At 35.4% G+C, this 21,544-nt stretch overlaps 1 protein-coding gene across 1 annotated transcript in view; it reads left to right on the top strand.

Moving 5' to 3' along the window:
• The window catches only part of LOC107559806 (SLIT-ROBO Rho GTPase-activating protein 1-like), a 124,379-nt gene that overhangs the window by 63,744 nt on the left and 39,091 nt on the right, over window positions 1-21,544 (top strand). Inside the window, exons 4-9 of the mRNA XM_016243774.1 lie at window positions 2,136-2,198; window positions 7,231-7,413; window positions 8,349-8,477; window positions 11,255-11,476; window positions 13,243-13,344; window positions 18,760-18,957. Of these exons, the coding sequence (XP_016099260.1) occupies window positions 2,136-2,198; window positions 7,231-7,413; window positions 8,349-8,477; window positions 11,255-11,476; window positions 13,243-13,344; window positions 18,760-18,957 (897 nt within the window). The remainder of the gene's footprint in view (window positions 1-2,135; window positions 2,199-7,230; window positions 7,414-8,348; window positions 8,478-11,254; window positions 11,477-13,242; window positions 13,345-18,759; window positions 18,958-21,544) is intronic.

Consider the following 21,544-nt stretch of genomic DNA (forward strand, 5'->3'; position numbering starts at 1 on the left):
AAGAGCATCAGAGCATCATACCAACAGTCAAACATGGTGGTGGTAGTGTGATGATCTGGGGCTGCTTTGCAGCTTCAGGAACTTGCCATAGTTTGTGACCTCAAGCTCAAGCGCACTTGGGTTATGCAGCAGGACAATGATCCCAAACACACCAGCAAGTCCACCTCTGAATGGCTCAAGAAAAACTAAATTAAGGTTTTGGAGTGGCCAAATCAAAGTCCGGACTTAAATACGATTGAGATGCTTAAACAGTCCATTCATGCTCGAAAACCCTCCAATGTGGCTGAATTAAAACAATTCTGCAAAGAAGAGTGGGCCAAAATTCCTCCACAGCGATGTGAAAGACTCATTGCCAGTTATCGCAAACACTTGATTGCAGTTGTTGCTGCAAAGCGTGGCAAAACCAGTTATTAGATTTAGGGGGCAATTACTTTTTCACGTAGGGCCAGGCAGGTTTGGACAGCTTTTTTCCCTTAATAAAACAAATAATCATTTAAAAACTACATTTTGTATTTACTTGCATTATCTTTGTGTAATATTAAAATTAGTTTGATGATCTGAATCTTTTAAGTGTGACAAATATGCAAAAAATTTAAAAAGCAGGATGTGGGCCACATTTTTTCACAATTTTTCACACCACTGTATATATTAGTGCTGGACAATGATTACATTTTTTGCTTGCGATTAATCGCATGATTGTCTGCAATTAATCACGATTAATCTCATTTTCCACAAAATTCAATAATGCATTCATAAATAGTGTATTGTGCACTTTTTTCATTTAAAAGTACTGCTATATGAACAAAAGTGCAATAACATTTGGTTTGCAAACACTTTAAACAAATAAGTGCTTTTTTTATTTACAGCAGTATTCCTTTTACATAGTAGCAGTTAAAATATTTCTTGTAAATCTCAACTTATAACATTAATGTAATCAAATTAAATATAAAACAAGCTATTTGCCACTGCCAGGGCATTAGCGTTTTTTATAGAAAATATTTTATTTGTTATAGAAAAACAAGTTATGCTCAGAGTCCAGAGCCTCGATCATAACATTATAACAGGCACCTTAGAGACCTGCACTATCGTGGGACCCAACGCAGCAGAGTGCGGTGCGGGACAACACTTGATGGGCGAGTGCGGGTAGAGACTCGTGTGTGCAGGATGTTGGAGAATAATTAGGGTGTACTCACACTAGGCAATCTTAACCGTGCCCGAGCGCGTTTGACCCCCAAAGCACGGTTCGTTTGACTAGTATAATCACTCTGTGCGTTCGTTTAGCCATCCCTGGCTCGGTTGGAAGAGGTGGGCCAGAGCACGGTTCAGTTACATATAGATCAGTTAGTGTGAGCGCTAACCGCGCCGGAGCGCAGACCTTATGATACGTGCTGCATGATTGCGTGAACATTTCTGAGTGGCCAGAGTGATAGATCTGTAAAGCAATATATATTGTTAGAGGGCCGTGTGTTACCGCGTCCCAAACGACTCAAAATAATAAACCACAAAGTTAACAAAATGATGCACTCCACTATATATATATATAGATATATATATATATCTGTGATTTTATTAATTAATTATTTATAAATATCTACATCTTGTACTTACTTAATTTATAAGATTGGTGAAATTCACTAAATAAATTGAATGAATAAATAAATAAATACAAATTTTCTAAATAAACCCACATAAACTAAAATGATGACTGCATCTCCAGTTCCTTTCAAATTCATGGATTGAGAGTATAATTTAGTTTGAAGGACATTGTGGCCTCTGAAGATTGACTGCAGGTCTTGCGCTAGCTGTATCGGAAGGATTCGCTCATAGCACCCTTGAGCACTGGGATGTAGGAAATGCTCGTGGAATCAGATTAGTAGAGATATAATTGTGTTAGTGAGAATCTTGAGTGGCCTGCGAGACAGAAAGATCAGGTAATCCACAAAAGCTGCAAAAGTTGAAGCAAACAGTTGAACTGTAATCCTTGAGTGTGAAGAATGTGAGCCCACATACAAATCCCTGATAAAACTAACATTTTAATTGCATGCAAACACATAGTTTTATTTTGTCAAACACTGATTTTAATGTGATTTGATAGCTGATGCCTCCTCTTTCTTTTTGTTACTCTCTCTCTTCAGAGTAAAGAAATCACCTTTCAGCTGCAAGAGGATTTGATGAAAGTGCTCAACGAGCTCTACACGGTAAGTGCTGTAATAATAACACTCCTCTCACTGACAGCTATATGTTGTGAGCTGTGATAGCCGATCTCTTGTGAGAACAGAAATATTTAGTATTTCATGCCTATGCTTCTACCTCTTGGCTGCACCCGGGAGTGTACTATGGTAAAAGACCCATAAAACCGCTTAATATTCACGTATACATTCCTCATCTCTGACCTTGGTAGATTATGGTGTTTGCACCAATAATCAATAGTTAATTCTCAGAATTGAATTGCAGCTGTCAGGCCCACTGCAGTCGCTTGGAAGATTCATGTGTCCTTTGCTTCCCTTGTGGTCTTAATAAGATGCTAATGTATTCCCAGGTCTTAAAAACACCTGCGGACTGAGGACTTGTCCTCTGTGTCTTTATTTGTTTGCAAAGTTCAATGTCACATAATATGTATTTTTCTGTCAAATCTGTTTAGTTTTGTTGCGTTGTACTGTATTAACACGTCTAAACTAAATTATTTGGAAAAAGTGTAAATTAAGCGAGTAATGATGTATCCTCAGTGGTATTATTCCAAGTTTTTTGTCTTAACTAGCTATGAGTGACCGTCAAAAACAACACAAAGCCAGACATTTTGACAGAGAATTGGTTTCTTTTTCTAACTTATTGTGTTGCTAGTTCCTCCCATGGTAAAATGCTATTTTACCAAAATCATACTCTTCATAACTGTTTTTAAAACATCAGATATGTTCAGATTAATTGATTTTGTCACTTTCAATTTCTATTATACATATTCAGATTCAGCCTGCATTTATTTATATTTTAAAAATACAGTACAAATAGTAATATTGTGAAATTGATCTTTCAGAAATCATTCTAATATGCTAATTTGTGCTCAAGAAACATTTCTTATTATCATCACCGTTAAAAACAGTTATGCTGCTTAATATTTTTGTGGAAACCATTATATGTATTTGTATATGTATTTTTAGGGTTCTTTGATGAATAGAAAAAAAAATACAGCATTTATTTTAAGTAGAATTTTATTGTAGCAATGTAAAAATATTTACTTTTTTACATTTTTTAAAAATATTTAAAAATATAAATAAAAAATAAGAATACATATATATTTAAAAAAAAATTGTTTTTTTTAAATATAATATTTTAACATTTAATTTAAACTTTGCTGAATTAAAGTATTCATTTCTGACCTCAGACATTTGAATGATGGACGAATGAGGACAAAACTAAACTGGTTTCAGTTAGAAATGTTGATTTGATTTCTGTCTTGATTTGCATTCTCCCATCATAAGAACCCATCGAGAAAATCAATCCCAGATTTTTTTTCTTTTTTTGAAGCTGTCACATTTATATTTTCTGAACGTTTTGATCTTGTAATCATTCCGCACACCACAGCATCCTTTTGATCATTGTAGAAGTATATCATCCCTTTTGACCTGAATTACCCTTCGGGAGGGAAACACTCTTGTGGGACTGTTGCATCAGAAACCCTCCATGCAACCACAGCCAGTAAAATAACAGGTCTAAAATGGGTCCTTCTAAAACCAGCAGAAATGTAAACAGAGTTCCAGACCAGTAAGTGGAGAGCGGGGCCCATGGTTTGGTCTGCCATCCTAGCCATGTGTCTAATTATACAGTCGTGGACAGCAGTGCACTGTGCTTCTCCGACTGTACATATTTATGAACAATATTTAGTTTGGTCCACGTCTTATAGTCTTTTGAGGCCTTTGAGGCTATACTGTACCATGAATTATAATGCTGCGAGACTGCCGCTGTGATTATGGCCTGGCCTGACCCGGTGTTCGGGGTCTAATCGTGAATGGGTCCTTGTAATCAGCTTGGTGCTCAGTCACCTTTGATTGAGGAAAAGGCAAGCTGATGAGCGGTGCTGTAATTGTTTCTGTCTGTCTTGTTAGCATTGCATGCTAATGCTCATATTTAAGTTTGGAGGATAAAACAAACACCTTATATATATATGAAAAAATTCCACCTAAAATATATACTCACCCTCATGTGAGTCCTAATATGTGTGACTGAATTTCTTTTGTGGAACGTAAAAGAGATATTTTGAAGAATGCTGGTAAACCAGACAGTTTCGGTTTGCATTGACTTCCAATGTATGGACAAAGAGTACAATAGAAGTTAATAGGAACTGAAACCGTTTAGCCACCAATATTCTTTAAAATATCTTCTTTTGTGTTCCACAGAGAAAAGAAATGCATACAGGTTTGTAACAACATGAGGGAGAGTAAATTTGGACAGAATTTTCATTTTTGGCAAAGATTATCCCTGAGGATGAAAGTTTGGAGAGCATCTTGTTCGCCACCATTTTTACTTTTACTTTACTTTTAGTCATTTAGCAGACACTTTTATCCAAAGCGACTTACAAATAAGAAAAAGCAATTAAAACTAAAAGCTAAAACGCTATAAATACTATATATATATACACATTTAAGAAAATGTAATAAATAAAATAAAAATGGCAAATGCATACAACATTTCAAAACTAAACATTTAAATGAAAAAAAAAAGCTAAAAACAATTCAAAATATTAAAAGAACAAAAGGTATGAGTATAATAATGATTCTAACATAACACTAATCCAAACACCAAAAAACAACTACATATGTGCATGTACAGCCGCACACATATACATATACATGTAACGTTACATATATATAAATACATCCAATATATATATATTATTTCATTTCCATTTTGTATGTTGAAGTACTGAAATAACTCAAATTAAATAAAACTAAAACTTAATAAAAAACCTATATAGACATAATAAAAAACTAATAAAATGACAACATTACTACAACTGTAACTAAAACTATTACTTTTAGTCATTTAGCAGATGCTTTTATCCAAAGCGACTTACAAATAAGAAAAAGCAATTAAAACTAAAAGCTAAAACGCTATAAATACTATATATATATACACATTTAAGAAAATGTAATAAATAAAATAAAAATGGCAAATGCATACAACATTTCAAAACTAAACATTTAAATGAAAAAAAAAAGCTAAAAACAATTCAAAATATTAAAAGAACAAAAGGTATGAGTATAATAATGATTCTAACATAACACTAATCCAAACACCAAAAAACAACTACATATGTGCATGTACAGCCGCACACATATACATATACATGTAACGTTACATATATATAAATACATCCAATATATATATATTATTTCATTTCCATTTTGTATGTTGAAGTACTGAAATAACTCAAATTAAATAAAACTAAAACTTAATAAAAAACCTATATAGACATAATAAAAAACTAATAAAATGACAACATTACTACAACTGTAACTAAAACTAAAATAGATAACTAATACAAATCAAACTACATAAGTGTATCAGTAATCCTAAAAAATAACACTGAGCCAAACACACATGCTAAAATAACAACAACTTACTGACACATAGTAAGAAATGGTTATAAAAAAAACTGAAACAGAAGTGAAACAAGTAGCAGGAAAGAGGAGAAATAAAAAGCGATACTTATCCTTTGCCGGTGTCCCTGCCCGGTGGAGTCGCACGGTAGAGTCGATGATCTTTACACTCTTTGGTCTGCACACGACCGCAGCCGCAACTGCTTCCGCTTTTTTGCTAGGAATATATTTTTTGTTTCTTAATGGTTGTACTAACAATTTTTGCCTGACAGGCTATAAAACTACCAGTCAAAAATCTATTAAATTAATATTAAATGATGGACCCGAGCCATATCCACTGTTATTTTAGTATAATTTATATAGGCTAATATTATAGTATTTATTCATATTTTAGTATTTTTAGTTTAGTTTTAGTGTGTTTTAATAGTTTTGTTTTGTGCTTTTGCCGTTTTTATTTGATCAATTATTATTTTTTTGTATTTTATATATTTTTAGCCTTATATTTGCTAGAAATTGTAATTCTTCATATTAAAATGACTTTTTAGGTTGATTTAAAGTCAATCAAAATCAATTTCTAATTTTCTATTTATTTTTTTTTTTTTACGTTTTAAGTATAATATTTTATTTCAGCTTTAAATCACTGAAAGTTTTAGGTAAAAATGGAATATCATAGGGACTTTGGAGGCCTACCCACCCAGAATACAACACAAAAATACCATAGTAATTCACTAAAAAACACTAAAGAGCGGTATGCTTTCAAAACTTTTACTTTCTCAAGAGACTGACATTTCATATATTTCTAAGAAAAGAGAGTCTGGATCAGCTGCATGCACTGTTCAATCATGGCGTGCCGATGTTACATCAATTACAGCGTGACAAAGCTTTTAGCGTCGATTAAGCGCTCGCTCTTTGTGAAGAGTTTGACATCGTAGGCATAATTAGTTTGTTAGTACAGGCTCATATGTTCTGAGTCACATCCTAATGCTCGTCATAAAATTAATCTGGATATGACTAATAGCCACCTAACCAAAACAATGACTCAAGCCGTCTGAAGCAGCGTTTACCATTATGTCACAAATTCACTTCTCAATAATTGGATTTCTTCACGGGGGTTTAGCAGTCCATAATGTGTGCTTCATCTGAAAATGGCTTTGGGTTTGATGAAAGAAGCTGAGTAAGGTACAACATAATAGATGAAACTGTACTGATTCTGTTTTAAAATGACTGCAATTACCAGCAAACTTCAAATACATAGTTTTACCAGTGTAATAGTTTCAGTCTCTCTAATAGTACCAGTAAAATAGTTTTTTTCTTGGTCAAATAAAAGCTCCGTCATGGCTAATCAAGAAGCTAGTATTTTGTTTCATTTGGTTACTCTTTGAAAGTGCTGATTTGAACTGAAATGCGAATGAAGGTATATGAAATAGAAAGTTATGCATTTATGTTTTGTTTTAAAACAATTAAATTGGTGCTTTTTGGCTTTACATAACAAAAGAATGTTTCTCTGAAGGAGAACAGAATTGATTTGTGTCAAGTGGGAGGATGAAAGTGTTTTGGCTCAGACGAGCCGCTGCAGCACTTCTAGAGCTCAGCTGGCTGTTGTTGAACTTTAACCTCTGACCTCTGGGTCCCGCAGGTGATGAAAACCTACCATATGTATCACACGGAGAGCATCAGTGCCGAGAGCAAACTGAAGGAGGCTGAGAAGCAGGAGGAAAAGCAGATCGGACGTGTTGGAGATCCCGTCTTTCACATCCGACTAGAGGATAGACACCAGAGACGGAGCTCTGTGAAGAAGATTGAGAAGATGAAGGAGAAGGTAAATAAGAAATGGTATTTAGTAGTACATAACAACCAGACCATGATGAATCATCCAAAGAAACTATCAGTTCTAAGAATCAAGTCAGAATCGATCGATGTATGTATATATACAGTGGGTAATATATATATATATATATATATATATATACAGTATATATATATGCACACATATTTGACCCATATTCCATTGTTTGTAATGTGCTTTCTCATACCGTACCTAAAGCACAACAGAACATGTAATGCTAAGAATAAACAAAACAGAAAACTATAAAATGGCAAACAATAAAAAAGTAGATATTATTGTTATTATTATTATTATTATTATTATGAATGAACTTCCTTCTGCACCTAAGTTTTATGCGCCAGACATCTTTTGATAGAAGACATGGCTGACCCCGCTTTCACAGGAATGGCAACGTTTTATGATCTTAGTGTATCTGTTTTCTGTTAAAACCCGTGACAAATGATTTAACAGCTGTGGGATTGTTTTTTCCATGGATGCTTCCTGGAACGAGACATTGTGGGATGGTTAAAATATGGAAGTTAGAGTGAGTCACTGTCTGTTGGTCTGTCAGTTGAATTAGTCGACTAAGTGGGTCTGAATGTTAGTAATATCCTTACTGATACAGGAAATGACAATGAGCAATACTTGTTCTTTAAGATTTTTTTGTAGCCACATACTGTAGATGTACCATATTAGTCTATATATGTCTGTATAGTGATTTTTGCTGTTTATGTGCTTATGTCTTCGTTGGTTTATTTTTGGATGCATTTGTTCCTTGTCACTTCACAAGAAATCTTGAAGGGACAGACTGCATGCAGAGATAAAAGCTTGCTTGCATGTTTTTATGTTTCAACCCGTTTTCTGAAATTCTGTTTTGCTTCTATGCTCTCTCTCTCTCTCTCTCTCTCTCTCTCTCTCTCTCTCATCAGAGGCAGGCCAAGTACTCGGAGAACAAGCTGAAGTCGATCAAAGCTCGGAACGAATACCTACTGACGCTCGAAGCCTCTAATGCTTCAATCTTCAAGTATTACATTCACGACTTGTCTGATTTAATAGATGTAAGTACTGGGGAATGAAAAGGAGGTTCAGGGATTCTTCCACAGACGAAGAAACTTTGTGTGACAAGTAGGACAGTTATAAATAGAGTTTCAAAATGACCTCAGGTCTGCTGGGACAGCTAAATATGACAAAGACTGCTGCCGTTTTCATCGGTTCCTTGGTTGAATATGCATCTTTGTCTACACCTGCTTTGATCTGAGGAAATGCATAGACTCCTCAGCGAGAGCTCTGTCAATGTTGCATTCAAATCTGAGCTCTTGAGACTTCAAATGCAGGTGTGTCTGACAGGAATGAGTTTTAAAAAATACACTGTGGTTAAATTGCATTCATTTCCATATCTCCAAATAACCACACAAACCTGTTTTTAAAGACGTTTTCTGAAGGCCTGATTGTCAAATGCATTCGTTTGAGAGAGATTGAGGAGCTTAACATAACGTCTGTGGAGAATGAGGTGGTAAAAAATGATCCTCGGCATAGAGGATAAGCAAAGAAAATAATGGGGGTTTAAATGAGGGTGGAGAAACAAGAGGCCTTTTCCAAAAGTTTGAGACCAAATGAAAAAGCTTTTATTTTGCATTTTCAATTTGAGGGGATCAGTTGCATTAATTTTAAAATTTCATTTTCATTTTGTTTTAATGATAGCTGCACTCCACAAGTTCTAGCATTATTTGAGATTATATAAATAACGTTAGTAATTGGTGGCTGACTAAATACTTTTTTCCCCCACTGTATATATAGTTGAGAATATTAAATTATAAATTTTTTTGTACCCCCTTTATGTTATTTTGTATGAAGTGGCTGTTGTCCTACTTTTATATTAAGGTACTGTATGTCCTCCAGCTTTTGAATATGGCAAAACATTTTTTAGCATGAATGGCGAGGAAGTGGAAACCCAGTTTTCTGTGAATCAGGCTGTCTGAGAGACTATTTTAGGTCAACTACTGTATGCTTCAATGTACCTTTTTCATGTTTCACCCTGCTGAGTACTCCTTCACCATTCTACAGCCTGAATCATTGTTAAATCATCTCAGCATCATTTATTTATAAACTGAATATCCAGTAATATGAATTTCATCTAAGAAACAAAAAACTCTCTGCAGGGGGTGACGGTGTTTTGGTGATGATATATGCATGCAGTCAGTTTTTCAGACATTTTTTTGGAAGAGAAAGAACTTGACCTTGTCTGGTTAAAATTTTGTCTTGTATAAAGACGTTTTTGCCCCTGCATACTGCTAACAAACTAATGGATACCTCTGCATGGGCTCCTCATTATGGGTCTTATTGATACTAAACCATGTTTTATTTTATTTTTCAAGCCCCAAAAACCCCAAAGCAGGTGCAAAAAATGGCTGTCATCATTTGGCTCTTAAGTCAGTGCATAATTTGACTCTTAATTTGAGTTCTGGCACAATAACTGCACCATTTTAATGAAAAAAGGGCATCCAAATGCTTAAAACAATCTGCAGTCTGACAGACAGAGCAAGCCATCGTGATAATGAAATAAAATGGACTTTGGAAGTTTGCAGACACTTTGGGAGTCGAGATCTGGCAGATCTTCCAGTCCATACCACCTCAGCAGTGCCACAAACTGATCACCTCCATGCCACGCCAAATTAAGGCAGTAATTAAAGCAAAAGGAGCCCCTACCAAGTATTGACTACATGTACAGTAAATGAACATACTTTCCAGAAGGCCAACAATTCACTAACAATGTTTTTTTTATTGGTCTTATGAAGTATTCTAATTTGTTGAGATAGGGAATTGGTGGGTTTTTGTTAAATGTGAGTCAAAAATCATCACAATTAAAAGAACCAAAGACTTAAACTACTTCAGTCTGTGTGCATTGAATTTATTTAATACACAAGTTTCACAATTTGAGTTGAATTACTGAAATAAATCAACTTTTCCATGACATTCTAATTTATTGAGATGCACCTGTAAACCTCCCCAAGGACGGCACAGTTCTCCCCCATATTTTATTATCCAGGACATCTTTTTGCATTTCAGTTCCCCATGACTCTCATATCAGAGTCAAAATTATGGAAATTCCTGCCAGTCTATGCTTAGCCTTGAACAACTAGGCTACCGGGCTGTTTTGCACAAGTCCTGCAAGTCCAACGCCTTATAAAGACAGCACACAGACCACCAGAGCACAGTCAGTATGTATTAGGTCATGTAGGAACGGTCAGACACGGGGACACAAATATTCCTAAAGCCACAGTTGCTGATTAGACCAGTATGTCATGCTTTGACCTTGGTATTAATGTGTTTGGAATCTCAGATATTAGCTGTGAGTAAGACATGATGAAAGTGGCCATGTGGTTACAGATCTTGGCTGATAACCAATTGGTTGTAGGTTTGAGTCTTTTTAAGAACTGTCACTTTACTTCACATGAACTGTCTGTTCAATGTGTACTGTCACTTTAAATTTTTACCACACTTTATTTAAAATATGTCAGTTAACTGACTTCTTGTGCTGCTTTTAAATCACATTTCACAATTAAAAATTACTTTTGTATAGATTTTCACTTCTGTAAATGACAAATTGGGATGCAGCTTGCCAGAAAAATGCTACATATTTAACTAATTTATGAGTTGATAGTGTACTGCATCCGTTGCTCTTTTTTTGTTGCACTAGTGCTTAAAAGCTTCTTCACTTGTTTTGGAAGTAAGACACACCATCATTTGAATGCAGCATATACAGTATTACTTAAAGAGATTCTTTGCCCATTATTTATATATTTTTTGTAACGTTTCTCTCTTTTTTCCGGTGTAGTGTTGTGATCTGGGATATCATGCCTCTCTGAACCGGGCTCTGCGGACCTACCTCTCGGCCGAATATAACCTGGAGACATCTCGTCACGAGGGCCTGGACATCATTGAGAACGCGGTGGACAGTCTGGACCCCCGTAGTGACCGCCAGCGCTTCATGGAAATGTACCCTACTGCTTTCTGCCCGCCTGTTAAATTTGAGTTCCAGCCACATATGGGAGATGAGGTCAGATTTAAACAAAGCCATACCCACACACCCACGTACATATGTACACACAATAACAACCAGACTGTCACCCAGTGTTTGGTTAAGAGGAGGTTTAGTTTCTTAACAGTCTGTTATGCTGTTGTTTTCTTTGTTTTCTTTAACTGCTTGAATCGCCTTCGATTATGAACGTGATATTGCATAGCTTGTCAGTAAACAACGGCTCTGTGTAGTAAATGCCGCTCCATCTGAACGCACGTGATGGAGATTTACAACTAATCACAGAACCGGCTTTACTGATGAGATGCGCATGACAATAGCATTCAATTAATCGTGCAGCCCTAATGGAAAGATGAAAATGTACTGCTTAGAATGACCCAACATCCTTCACCGTACAAATAACCTGTAAGCAGACATTACGTTTCATTTTAAAATGCATCTCTCATGGTACATATACCAGCCCATCCATTAACCTCACGTGAATCTTGTCTAAAGCCGTGTTGAAGCGTATGAGATCATACAGGATACAGAGTGGAGAAAAACGTCTTAATTAAATTCTGAATTATATGTGGTCAGGATTGCTTCCTATCCTGTTTTTATTGTGTCTCAGCTGGCAGCGTTGAGAGAGCAAATCATATTGCATTTCTCACCCTCAAGCAGTTTTTAGAGAGTGTTTATTGGATTTATCCTCCTTAATTGGCCATTTTGTCACTGATATAATGTCTGTGCATGGTTTACAACCTGTTGTTTTGCGGTCATGCCTGTACTCTCTTGGTCAATGAAAGCAACTTGGGTTTTGCTTTATAAAAGTCGGTTGTATTGATTGTGCCAGGTGTTGGTTATTTGTTTGAATATGAGGTTCCTTCTCTAGGGAGCTCTGTTCTGTTAGAGCAGGTCCTCTAAAGGCCCTTTCACAACAAGGATGATAACTATAACGATAGCAATAAAGATGTAGTTTTAAAAGTTACCACACCAACATTAATGATAACTGCACCGAGGAACAATATCATTGGAATCACTTTCAAAGTGTTTTTCCCAGCTGATTAACAATGAAAACATTAACAGCCAATCAGAATCAGAATTGCAGAGCTGGGCGATAAGGCCAAAAACACTAGCACAATATTAATTTACCAATAACGGAGGAGAAAATGCTACTAACATGTTTGTTAGACCTTGAGAATGAACATAAACATGTTTGTTCACATTTAAACTCCACAGAGTAAGATAGAATTTAGAGCCCCATGAAACTAGTTTTATTTCTTCTCTAAATTCTATTTAATTCTGATTTAATATAAAATGTATCATCAAAAAAGGTGTGATATACAATATAATGTACAAAAATATAAAGCATTTTAGTATACAGTAGTAAAATATTTCTGTCATAATTTCTTGAAGTTAAACTGAACTTTTATTTTGGCGGTTTGTCGTGAAGATCTTTGAGATTCAGTGTGTATTTGACAGTAGTTTTTCTCAAATTAAACGGTGAAAAGATTGTGAAGTGACTCTCAGAGTATCTCTGGAGATAAAGTTAATGTGAACTCTCCTCATATATTGAGAAAGTAGACTCAAAACCGTGAGCATCGTGTGTTTTTGAATTTGTGTAGTGGATGAAATAGCACAACTTATTCACACAGAGAACATCTCGATATGATATTATTAATCGCCCAGCCCTATGGGGGAAGGTAGTGAATGATGTCTTGGGTCACTAATGCCCCAATGTAGGTGTTAACGGGTTAATGGCGACTGTCCTGTTTCTTTCTTATAATTTAAAATCTGTTTGTTTTCAGGTGTGTCTGATCACGGCCCAGCCTCCAGTGCAAGCAGAACTCCTCCTGAGGTTCCAGCAGCTTCAATCCCGTCTGGCCACTCTAAAGATCGAGAACGAAGAGGTAAGGTGACCCGAGCACCACCAGAAAGGCTCAGGAGCAATGGAAGGTACATTTAAAATAGTTCAAAATGACCACCTATACCATCACTTTTGTTCCCTTGAGCACAAAAGGCTTTCCCAGAAATTCAATTTGGATTATAAAGCGTCTACTAAATAAGAACCGCATCAGACGATCACCAGTGCTGAAGTGATTGTGTTCATTTCAGCTGACGTTGAACTGCATAATTGAATTTGAAAATCTTGTTAATAAGTTAGAGAAGTCCAGGAACGTGCATCCCATATCTTCCTGTTGCATTAGAGCGAGACAGCTTTGCAATGTGTTTACTTAATTGAGTTGGCAGGAGCTGATCGTAAAAGAGGCTTTGGAAGGACTTACAAGAAATAGTTTTTTTTCCTCCCTGCAGAGTTTTCTCTGTCCTCCAGATAACCTGAGTGATGCACAGAGAAGCTTCTCTCAGTTTCACCATCTCCCTTTTCTTCCTGCAGACTGTGCCTGTCTTTTTTACATGTTATTATCTTAACATTTGAATCAGGCCTTAAGTCGAAAGCTGCTTCCGGAGAAAAACCACTCGGTCAGGAAAATGGATCTTTTTGGCTTTATCGTGTCCATCTTAGATGCACTAGTCTTACATCTGCCCTCTTCTTCTTTTATCTTCTTCCTGTTATTTCTCTGCCGTGACTCTCTTTCTCAGTTTTGACAGACAAAATCTGGTACCGAGTGTGTCCAGTGTGTGCAATTGTTATTTCTGCACAGATTTAACATACCTTGTTAGGCAAGCATGCAGCATTAGGGAACGGTCAGTCCTGTGTGAATTTTGTTGCTTCAGGCAGTGGTTTTGTTGTGGAGGTACAGTCCTTGGTAGACTTTTCCAACAAAGAGCCGATAAATCATCTGCTGTAAAGAACGATCGCTCAGCCCACTGTCAGTGTTGTTGTGGAAGCTAAATGGTTCTGGAAAAATGGGAAGCTAACTGAAACATTGCAGGTTGTAGTATAAATACATCATTTTCTGTAAAAAATGAAAGAGGCTTTTGTAAGGATGTGAAGAGCCTGATTAATGTGGTTTGAATAAATGGCAGACTTAATGTTCAACTACAAATAGATAATTTTATTAAACATATTTTGTGCATTATAGTAAAAGGAATAAGATTTTTTTTCATTTGTTTACAGTGTTCTATTTATTTGTTTGTTTTATGTTCTGAACATTGTCTGTTCACATAAATAATTTCAAAAATATTCACATATTTTATTAAGACTACTTTGGGCATTGCTTTGTTAGAAATACCTTTTTTTTCAGTAGTTTTTGTCCCATTTTTTTCTTTAAAGTGCATATATTTGGTTGTTGTCATTTAACAAAATTTGGAAGAATATTGAAAATATTTTTAAAAATCGTGCATGAAAAAATAAATAGATTTTTTTTCCTGTATTTATACATAAAATGTCCTTTATTTGACAACAAAACATCAAACAGAAAAACAAAGCTTTTGCTAAACCTTTGACCTGAAACTAGTGGCAAATTATCTTTTAATTTTTAATTGACCAAACAACACTGTTGTTAGTCCTAAATACCGTCTGATTATATATACTATATTGTTCTATCACTAGTACTTTACATGTGCTAAATGACAAGTGTTTATATTGACTGGACCACTGACAAGGCCGAAAGGAAGCGGAAGGATGTGAGGTCAGGGCACTTCCTGGTTTCTCCAGATGGCTTAAAGCATCTTTTGACATCAGACCCAAGGTCTGTAATGAACATGACAGGATACTGGACATAGTGTTGAGTCTTAGTCCAGCTGTTTCCTAGAACCTTCACTGCATTAGATGACAAAAGAAATGACTCGATGAATACATTATTATAGTATAACCGCCGTAAACCACTCAAGCTTCGCCTCATTCTCAAACACACCTATGTCAGACACAAAGGAAGAATATGTCTGTCATTTCAAGCTTCCTGCTTCATCCTTTCATTTTTCTTCAGCAATTATCCAGCTGTCAGCTCTTCTTTTTCCATTCTTCTTCTCAAGCTCATAATTGAATAATGTAAATAGTGTTTGCTGTAGAGATTAGGGAGAGATTGGAGTTCTCAGAGGAGTATAGACAGTGTTATCTCTGACTTTCTGTCCCACTCCCTTTATCTTTCTCTGCCGCCCTTCTTGTCTGTTCCAATGGATATTCTGTTCACATCAGGCGCTAAAACCCCACTAAGGCACTGCACGGTTCTCCGTAGGAAGTGTCTGTTTGTTTTGCAGGAGATAAACCTCTGGGAGGCACATCAAGCGCTGGGAGATCTGTGTCCTGCTGCTGCGTGAAGCACTTATCGTCTGATTGCGGCCCTCTCGGCTACCTTTGTACTGATTATTGGGCCCTTCTGTTAGTGCTAATGTTGATTGCCACAGTGCTACAGATGTGCCAAAATATCATCTTTGTTCAGTGCCATCTTATTACCCTGAGCAGCTTGTTTGTCAATCTTATAGATCAAATAGTCAAAAGAATACTGATGTTAATTGATCAGCAAATTGGCGTTTCCAAATGAGAAAAGATTTGGTAACACATAATAATACATAATGCCACATCTTTCCATATAAGATACCTATATTTTTCATATTTGCAAAGACATCAGTAAATCGAAGTTTCGTGGCATTTCTGTCATGAGATGTAGTCTGTCAAGTAGTATGTGGACAACTAGGCTTGAATGACAAAGTCAAAAAAAAAAAGACAAAAGCCAAATATCAAATTAAAAAAAGTTTATTGCGTATATAACATGTAAAGATCTATATATACAGTATAACATCTATATAAAATGTATAATGATCTGTTAAGTATTTTATAATGTAAAAATAATACTAAAAGTATTGTCAATGCATTTGAAAAGTCACATTTTATGAGTGAAACCTGTATCTGTTATTTTGCTATCACTGATATAATATCATATACTATTATTTTGTTAACTTAATGTTTTAGTTGTTTTGTCATTATTATTATTATTTTTTAACTATATAGCTTTTATAAGTTTTAGTTTAGTTTTAGATATCATAGTACTTCAACTTAAACTACATGGAAATGAAATGCAGAAATAAAATAAGTTTTTTATATTTAATTTTATTATAGTTCATCTTTAATTTATATCAAATAATGAATTAACTGTATAGTTAATTGAATAATTTTTTATTTTTTTTTGCTTTTAGTTATAGTTAACAATAATAACATACAACAATTAATCATTTTTTATTTATATTTTGATTATTTTAAAAGTAATTCACACTACATACTATCTCAAAATATGCACTTTGAAAATAGGGCTCAGCTGAGTTTTTTCTTTTATTATTTGAAGTCTAGTTTATATTTAGCATTCATGTCTTTAATCACCTGAGGTTAAAAAAAGCTGAAGAGCCCAGGCTTTTCGAGTAGTTAAAGATACTTTTAAAAATCCCTCTTATTTTCCACATCATTTCATTTGGACTGCTTTCATGTCCTTGAAACTGAGCTCCTCCCTTCCCCCTGCACTCACTTTACCTCTTTGTAACCTGTCTGCCTTTGTTATGGCTCAGCTGAGGTTGACTTTCCCAGTAAACCACATCCTACAAGACAGGTGTGGCATATCATCCATAAATGGCATGCCTTCACCAAAACCAGACCACAGACAGTTCAGCATCAGGGGGCGGGTTTAAACCTGTGATTATCTCTCAGTGTTTCTGTCCCTACAACAATAGGCCGGTGAATCACAAGTAGAGCAGTGACCTGGATCCATACTGTTTTAAGTGTGAGTGCTGGTTTCCATTGACTTGTATGTCATCCTCCATTGATGTAAAGGATGATTCAGCCTAAACGTGACAGTGAGAGATGAGCTCAGTATGTGATGAAACTGCCATAGTTTTATGCTGCAAGTATACGTGATACACACTGTGGTTGTTTGACATTGTCTACATTTGTCTATACGTATGTTTTACTGTGTTCTGCAAGATTGCAGTGTTTGTGCAAACAGAAAAAGCTGTGTGTATGTGTGCGCTTGTGTGAGAAAGAGAGCATGTCAGTGTGAGAGAAATTTGCTCTTGCGTACTGTGCAACCTCTTTCAGCAGGTGAACAAATGCTTCCACTGAGCGATTTCACCAGCTTTCAACATCTTTTCCCCATTTTATTTTTTTTTACCTCTTGCTTTCTCCTTTTTGCCATTTTATGTGGTTCAATTATGTCTTTGAATTATTTTAGTAATATTTTAAACTCTCTCTTTCTCTTTAAATAAATAAATTATATATCAAAATGTATTTAAATTAACTTTATTTATATATGTGTGTATATATATATATTTATTTATTTATTATAATTTTTATTTTTATTATTTCCACTGAGAGATTGCACTGACTTTCTCATTGGTAAAATTATTATGTTTTATTGATATTGATATATAGTAAAAATTTTACTAAATCACACATTTTAATTACATTTTAAAAAAATAATAAAATAAGTAATAAATAATAATACATTTATAGTATTATATTATATATAATATTTGTATATATTATAATATATTATGCTATTATGCTATTATATAATATAATATTTTATATAATTATATATTACATTATTATATATCATATAATATTTTATCATTATATATAATATGATTTATTATGATTTATTATTTTTTCATTATTTTCTCCTTTCAATATCTTTTCCTCTTCTTTTTTTATCTCCTTGCCTTCACCTTTTCACCATTTTTGTGGTTAATTTTGATGTTTTTTTTGTGCTGTCAGTTGATTAAATATTGTAATTTAGTTTTTATTTTTATGATATGCTAATTGAATCAAGTTATATCAGTGTTTATCAATATCTTCTGAAAAATGATAATTAAAGCATTGAACACGTCACAAAAAAGTGGCTTTATATTGTTTGCTTTATTCTTTATTCATGTCACTGGTTTGCAGTCCACAGCAATTCACTTTGCGATCATTTTGTCAGTCTGTTCCTCTTGGGGTATAGTGGTACAGTTCCAGATATTTAGAACTGTATGATAATGTTGCACGTCTGACACTGGAAAGTTACAGAAATGAATCCTCAAGGCCATCAAGTGAATGATGGTTCCTTAGGTCATCTTCCGCTCCCCTCGCTATAAATTGATTTCTTTGGTCTGGTGTCTTGCTCAAGGCCTGCTATTAGTCACAGAGCACATGTCAAGCAGGGACGGTCAGAGGATTTTTTCCCTCCTTGTCTTTTATTCAGTGCTTAATGTGTTTTTCTAGCACTTTTGTTCCTCCTGTTTTCACTCTTGCACTGACACACATTCTTATTAATAAACGTTGCAAGACTATCCTAGAATTATGTTGTGTAATACTGTAAAAAAATTATAAAAATGACTGAACTCTTGCATTGACACATGACTGTGACATTCCTACTAAAAATGTTGTCCTGTTTCAGATCAAGAAGACCTCCGAGGCCACTCTCACTACTGTCCAGGACATGGTGACCATCGAGGACTATGACGTGTCCGAATGTTTCCATCACAGCCGCTCCACTGAATCAGTCAAGTCCACCGTGTCGGAAACCTACCTCAGCAAGCCGAGCATTGCCAAGAGACGCGCCAACCAACAGGAGACGGAGCAGTTCTATTTTATGGTCAATTTGTGCTTCTTTAAGATTTACCAGTATTTATTTTAAATTAAATCAGTCTCTTTATTTAAATGTCATAGGCATGTTATCAAGTTTCACCATTAAACAGGTGCATTATAAGAAAGTTTTGCCAAGATTGGTTGGTTTTGATAGATAGATAGAGAGATGGATGGATGGATGGATGGCTTTACGAATAGATAGAGAGATAGAGATAGAGATGGATGGATGGATGGCTGGACAGATAGATAGAGAGATAGAGATGGATGATGGATGGATGGATGGATGGATGGCTGGAAGGATAGAGAGATAGAGATGGATGGATGGATGGATGGCTGGACGGATAGATAGATAGATAGATCGAGAGATAGATACTGTCTACCAGTAAGCTGATAACTCAAATATCAGCCTAGACATGACTGTGACATTCCTACTAAAAATGTTGTCCTGTTTCAGATCAAGAAGACCTCCGAGGCCACTCTCACTACTGTCCAGGACATGGTGACCATCGAGGACTATGACGTGTCCGAATGTTTCCATCACAGCCGCTCCACTGAATCAGTCAAGTCCACCGTGTCGGAAACCTACCTCAGCAAGCCGAGCATTGCCAAGAGACGCGCCAACCAACAGGAGACGGAGCAGTTCTATTTTATGGTCAATTTGTGCTTCTTTAAGATTTACCAGTATTTATTTTAAATTAAATCAGTCTCTTTATTTAAATGTCATAGGCATGTTATCAAGTTTCACCATTAAACAGGTGCATTATAAGAAAGTTTTGCCAAGATTGGTTGGTTTTGATAGCTAGATAGAGAGATGGATGGATGGCTTTACGAATAGATAGAGAGATAGAGATAGAGATGGATGGATGGATGGCTGGACAGATAGATAGAGAGATAGAGATGGATGATGGATGGATGGATGGATGGCTGGAAGGATAGAGAGATAGAGATGGATGGATGGATGGATGGCTGGACGGATAGATAGATAGATCGAGAGATAGATACTGTCTACCAGTAAGCTGATAACTCAAATATCAGCCTATTAAAATAACCAGTTGTCCCCGTTTACTTGCACATCAGCAACCTGACAACGCAAGTAAGCTGCGTTTTCATGACTTTATTAATAAATCAGGTTATTTCCCTGAAGTCAGAATATAATAATTTGCATATCTGACTCCACATCCATATGTTTGTCAGATGTGATGTTAAATAAAGCTTGCAACATGTCAGCGCGCGAAACTTACAGCTCATATAGGCTAGGCTATTATCCCCTCATGCAGTTACAGATGCAGCGGTTTCACTGAACCTTTTATACTTCTGCTGCACGAGATGAGACCACATTTTTCATTTTCTGAGTTATGAAAGAGTCTGCTTTTGTGATATATTTCCTTCTTTCTTTACCCCAAAACGTTTGCACTGTCTAGATGCGCTTAAATCTGCACTAACAAAGCGTTCCTGTCACGTATCACACATGCACACTTCAATAATCTGACAGAAAGCGGGTTATTGCGTTTATATGCCGCACGGAATTGGGGTAAGAGGCAGAAAACTACCTGTGTAGACTGGTTTATGCTTACGCCGTTTATGACCTTACTCCGATAAAAGAAAACGGGTTATCGTGTTTACATGACCACATGCGTTTTCGGCTTATTAAGCATAATCGGCTTAAGAACGTGCATGTAAACGTACTCATTGAGAGAATGTTTGACATAACCTAATATTCTATAACCATATATATTAGCAAAGTATTATATATATATATATATATATATACACACAGTGCTGCTTGAAAGTGAACCCTTTAGAATCGTCTATATTTCTGCATAAATATAACCCAAAAAATCATCAGATTTTCATGCAAGTCCTGAAAGTAGACAAAGAGAACCCAATCACACAAATGACATGAAAATATATACTTTGTCATTTATTTATTCAGGAAAATTATCCAGTTTTACATATTTGTGAGCGGCAAATATAACCCAAAAAATCATCAGATTTTCATGCAAGTCCTGAAAGTAGACAAAGAGAACCCAATCACACAAATGACATGAAAATATATACTTTGTCATTTATTTATTCAGGAAAATTATCCAGTTTTACATATTTGTGAGCGGCAAAAGCACACAAGTCGTTCTACCAAAGAATGGTTAAAGAAGAACAAAGTTAATGTTTTGGAATGACTGAGTCAAATTCCGGACCTTAATCCAATTAAAATTTTGTGGAAGGAGCTGAAGCAAGCAGTTCATAGGAGGAAACCCACCAACATCACAGAGTTGAAGTGGTTCTGTACTGAGCAATGGGCTAAAATTCCTACAAGCCGTTGTGCAGGACTGATCAGCAGTTACAAGAAACATTACTTGCAGTTATTGCTGCAAAAGGGGAGGTCACACCAGATACTGAAAGCAAAGATTCACATACTTTTGCCACTCTCAAATATATAACACCTGATCATTTTTCTCAATAAATAAATGACAAAGTATATATTTTTGTCTCCTTTGTTTGATTGTATTCTCTTTGTCTACTTTCAGGATTTATGTGAGAATCTAATTATGTTTTGGGTCATATTTATGCAGAAATATAGAAAATTCTAAAGGGTT

This window comes from Sinocyclocheilus grahami, unplaced genomic scaffold (assembly GCF_001515645.1).
Source record: "Sinocyclocheilus grahami isolate Dianchi unplaced genomic scaffold, SAMN03320097.WGS_v1.1 scaffold700.1, whole genome shotgun sequence".
NCBI classification, from domain to species: domain Eukaryota; kingdom Metazoa; phylum Chordata; class Actinopteri; order Cypriniformes; family Cyprinidae; genus Sinocyclocheilus; species Sinocyclocheilus grahami.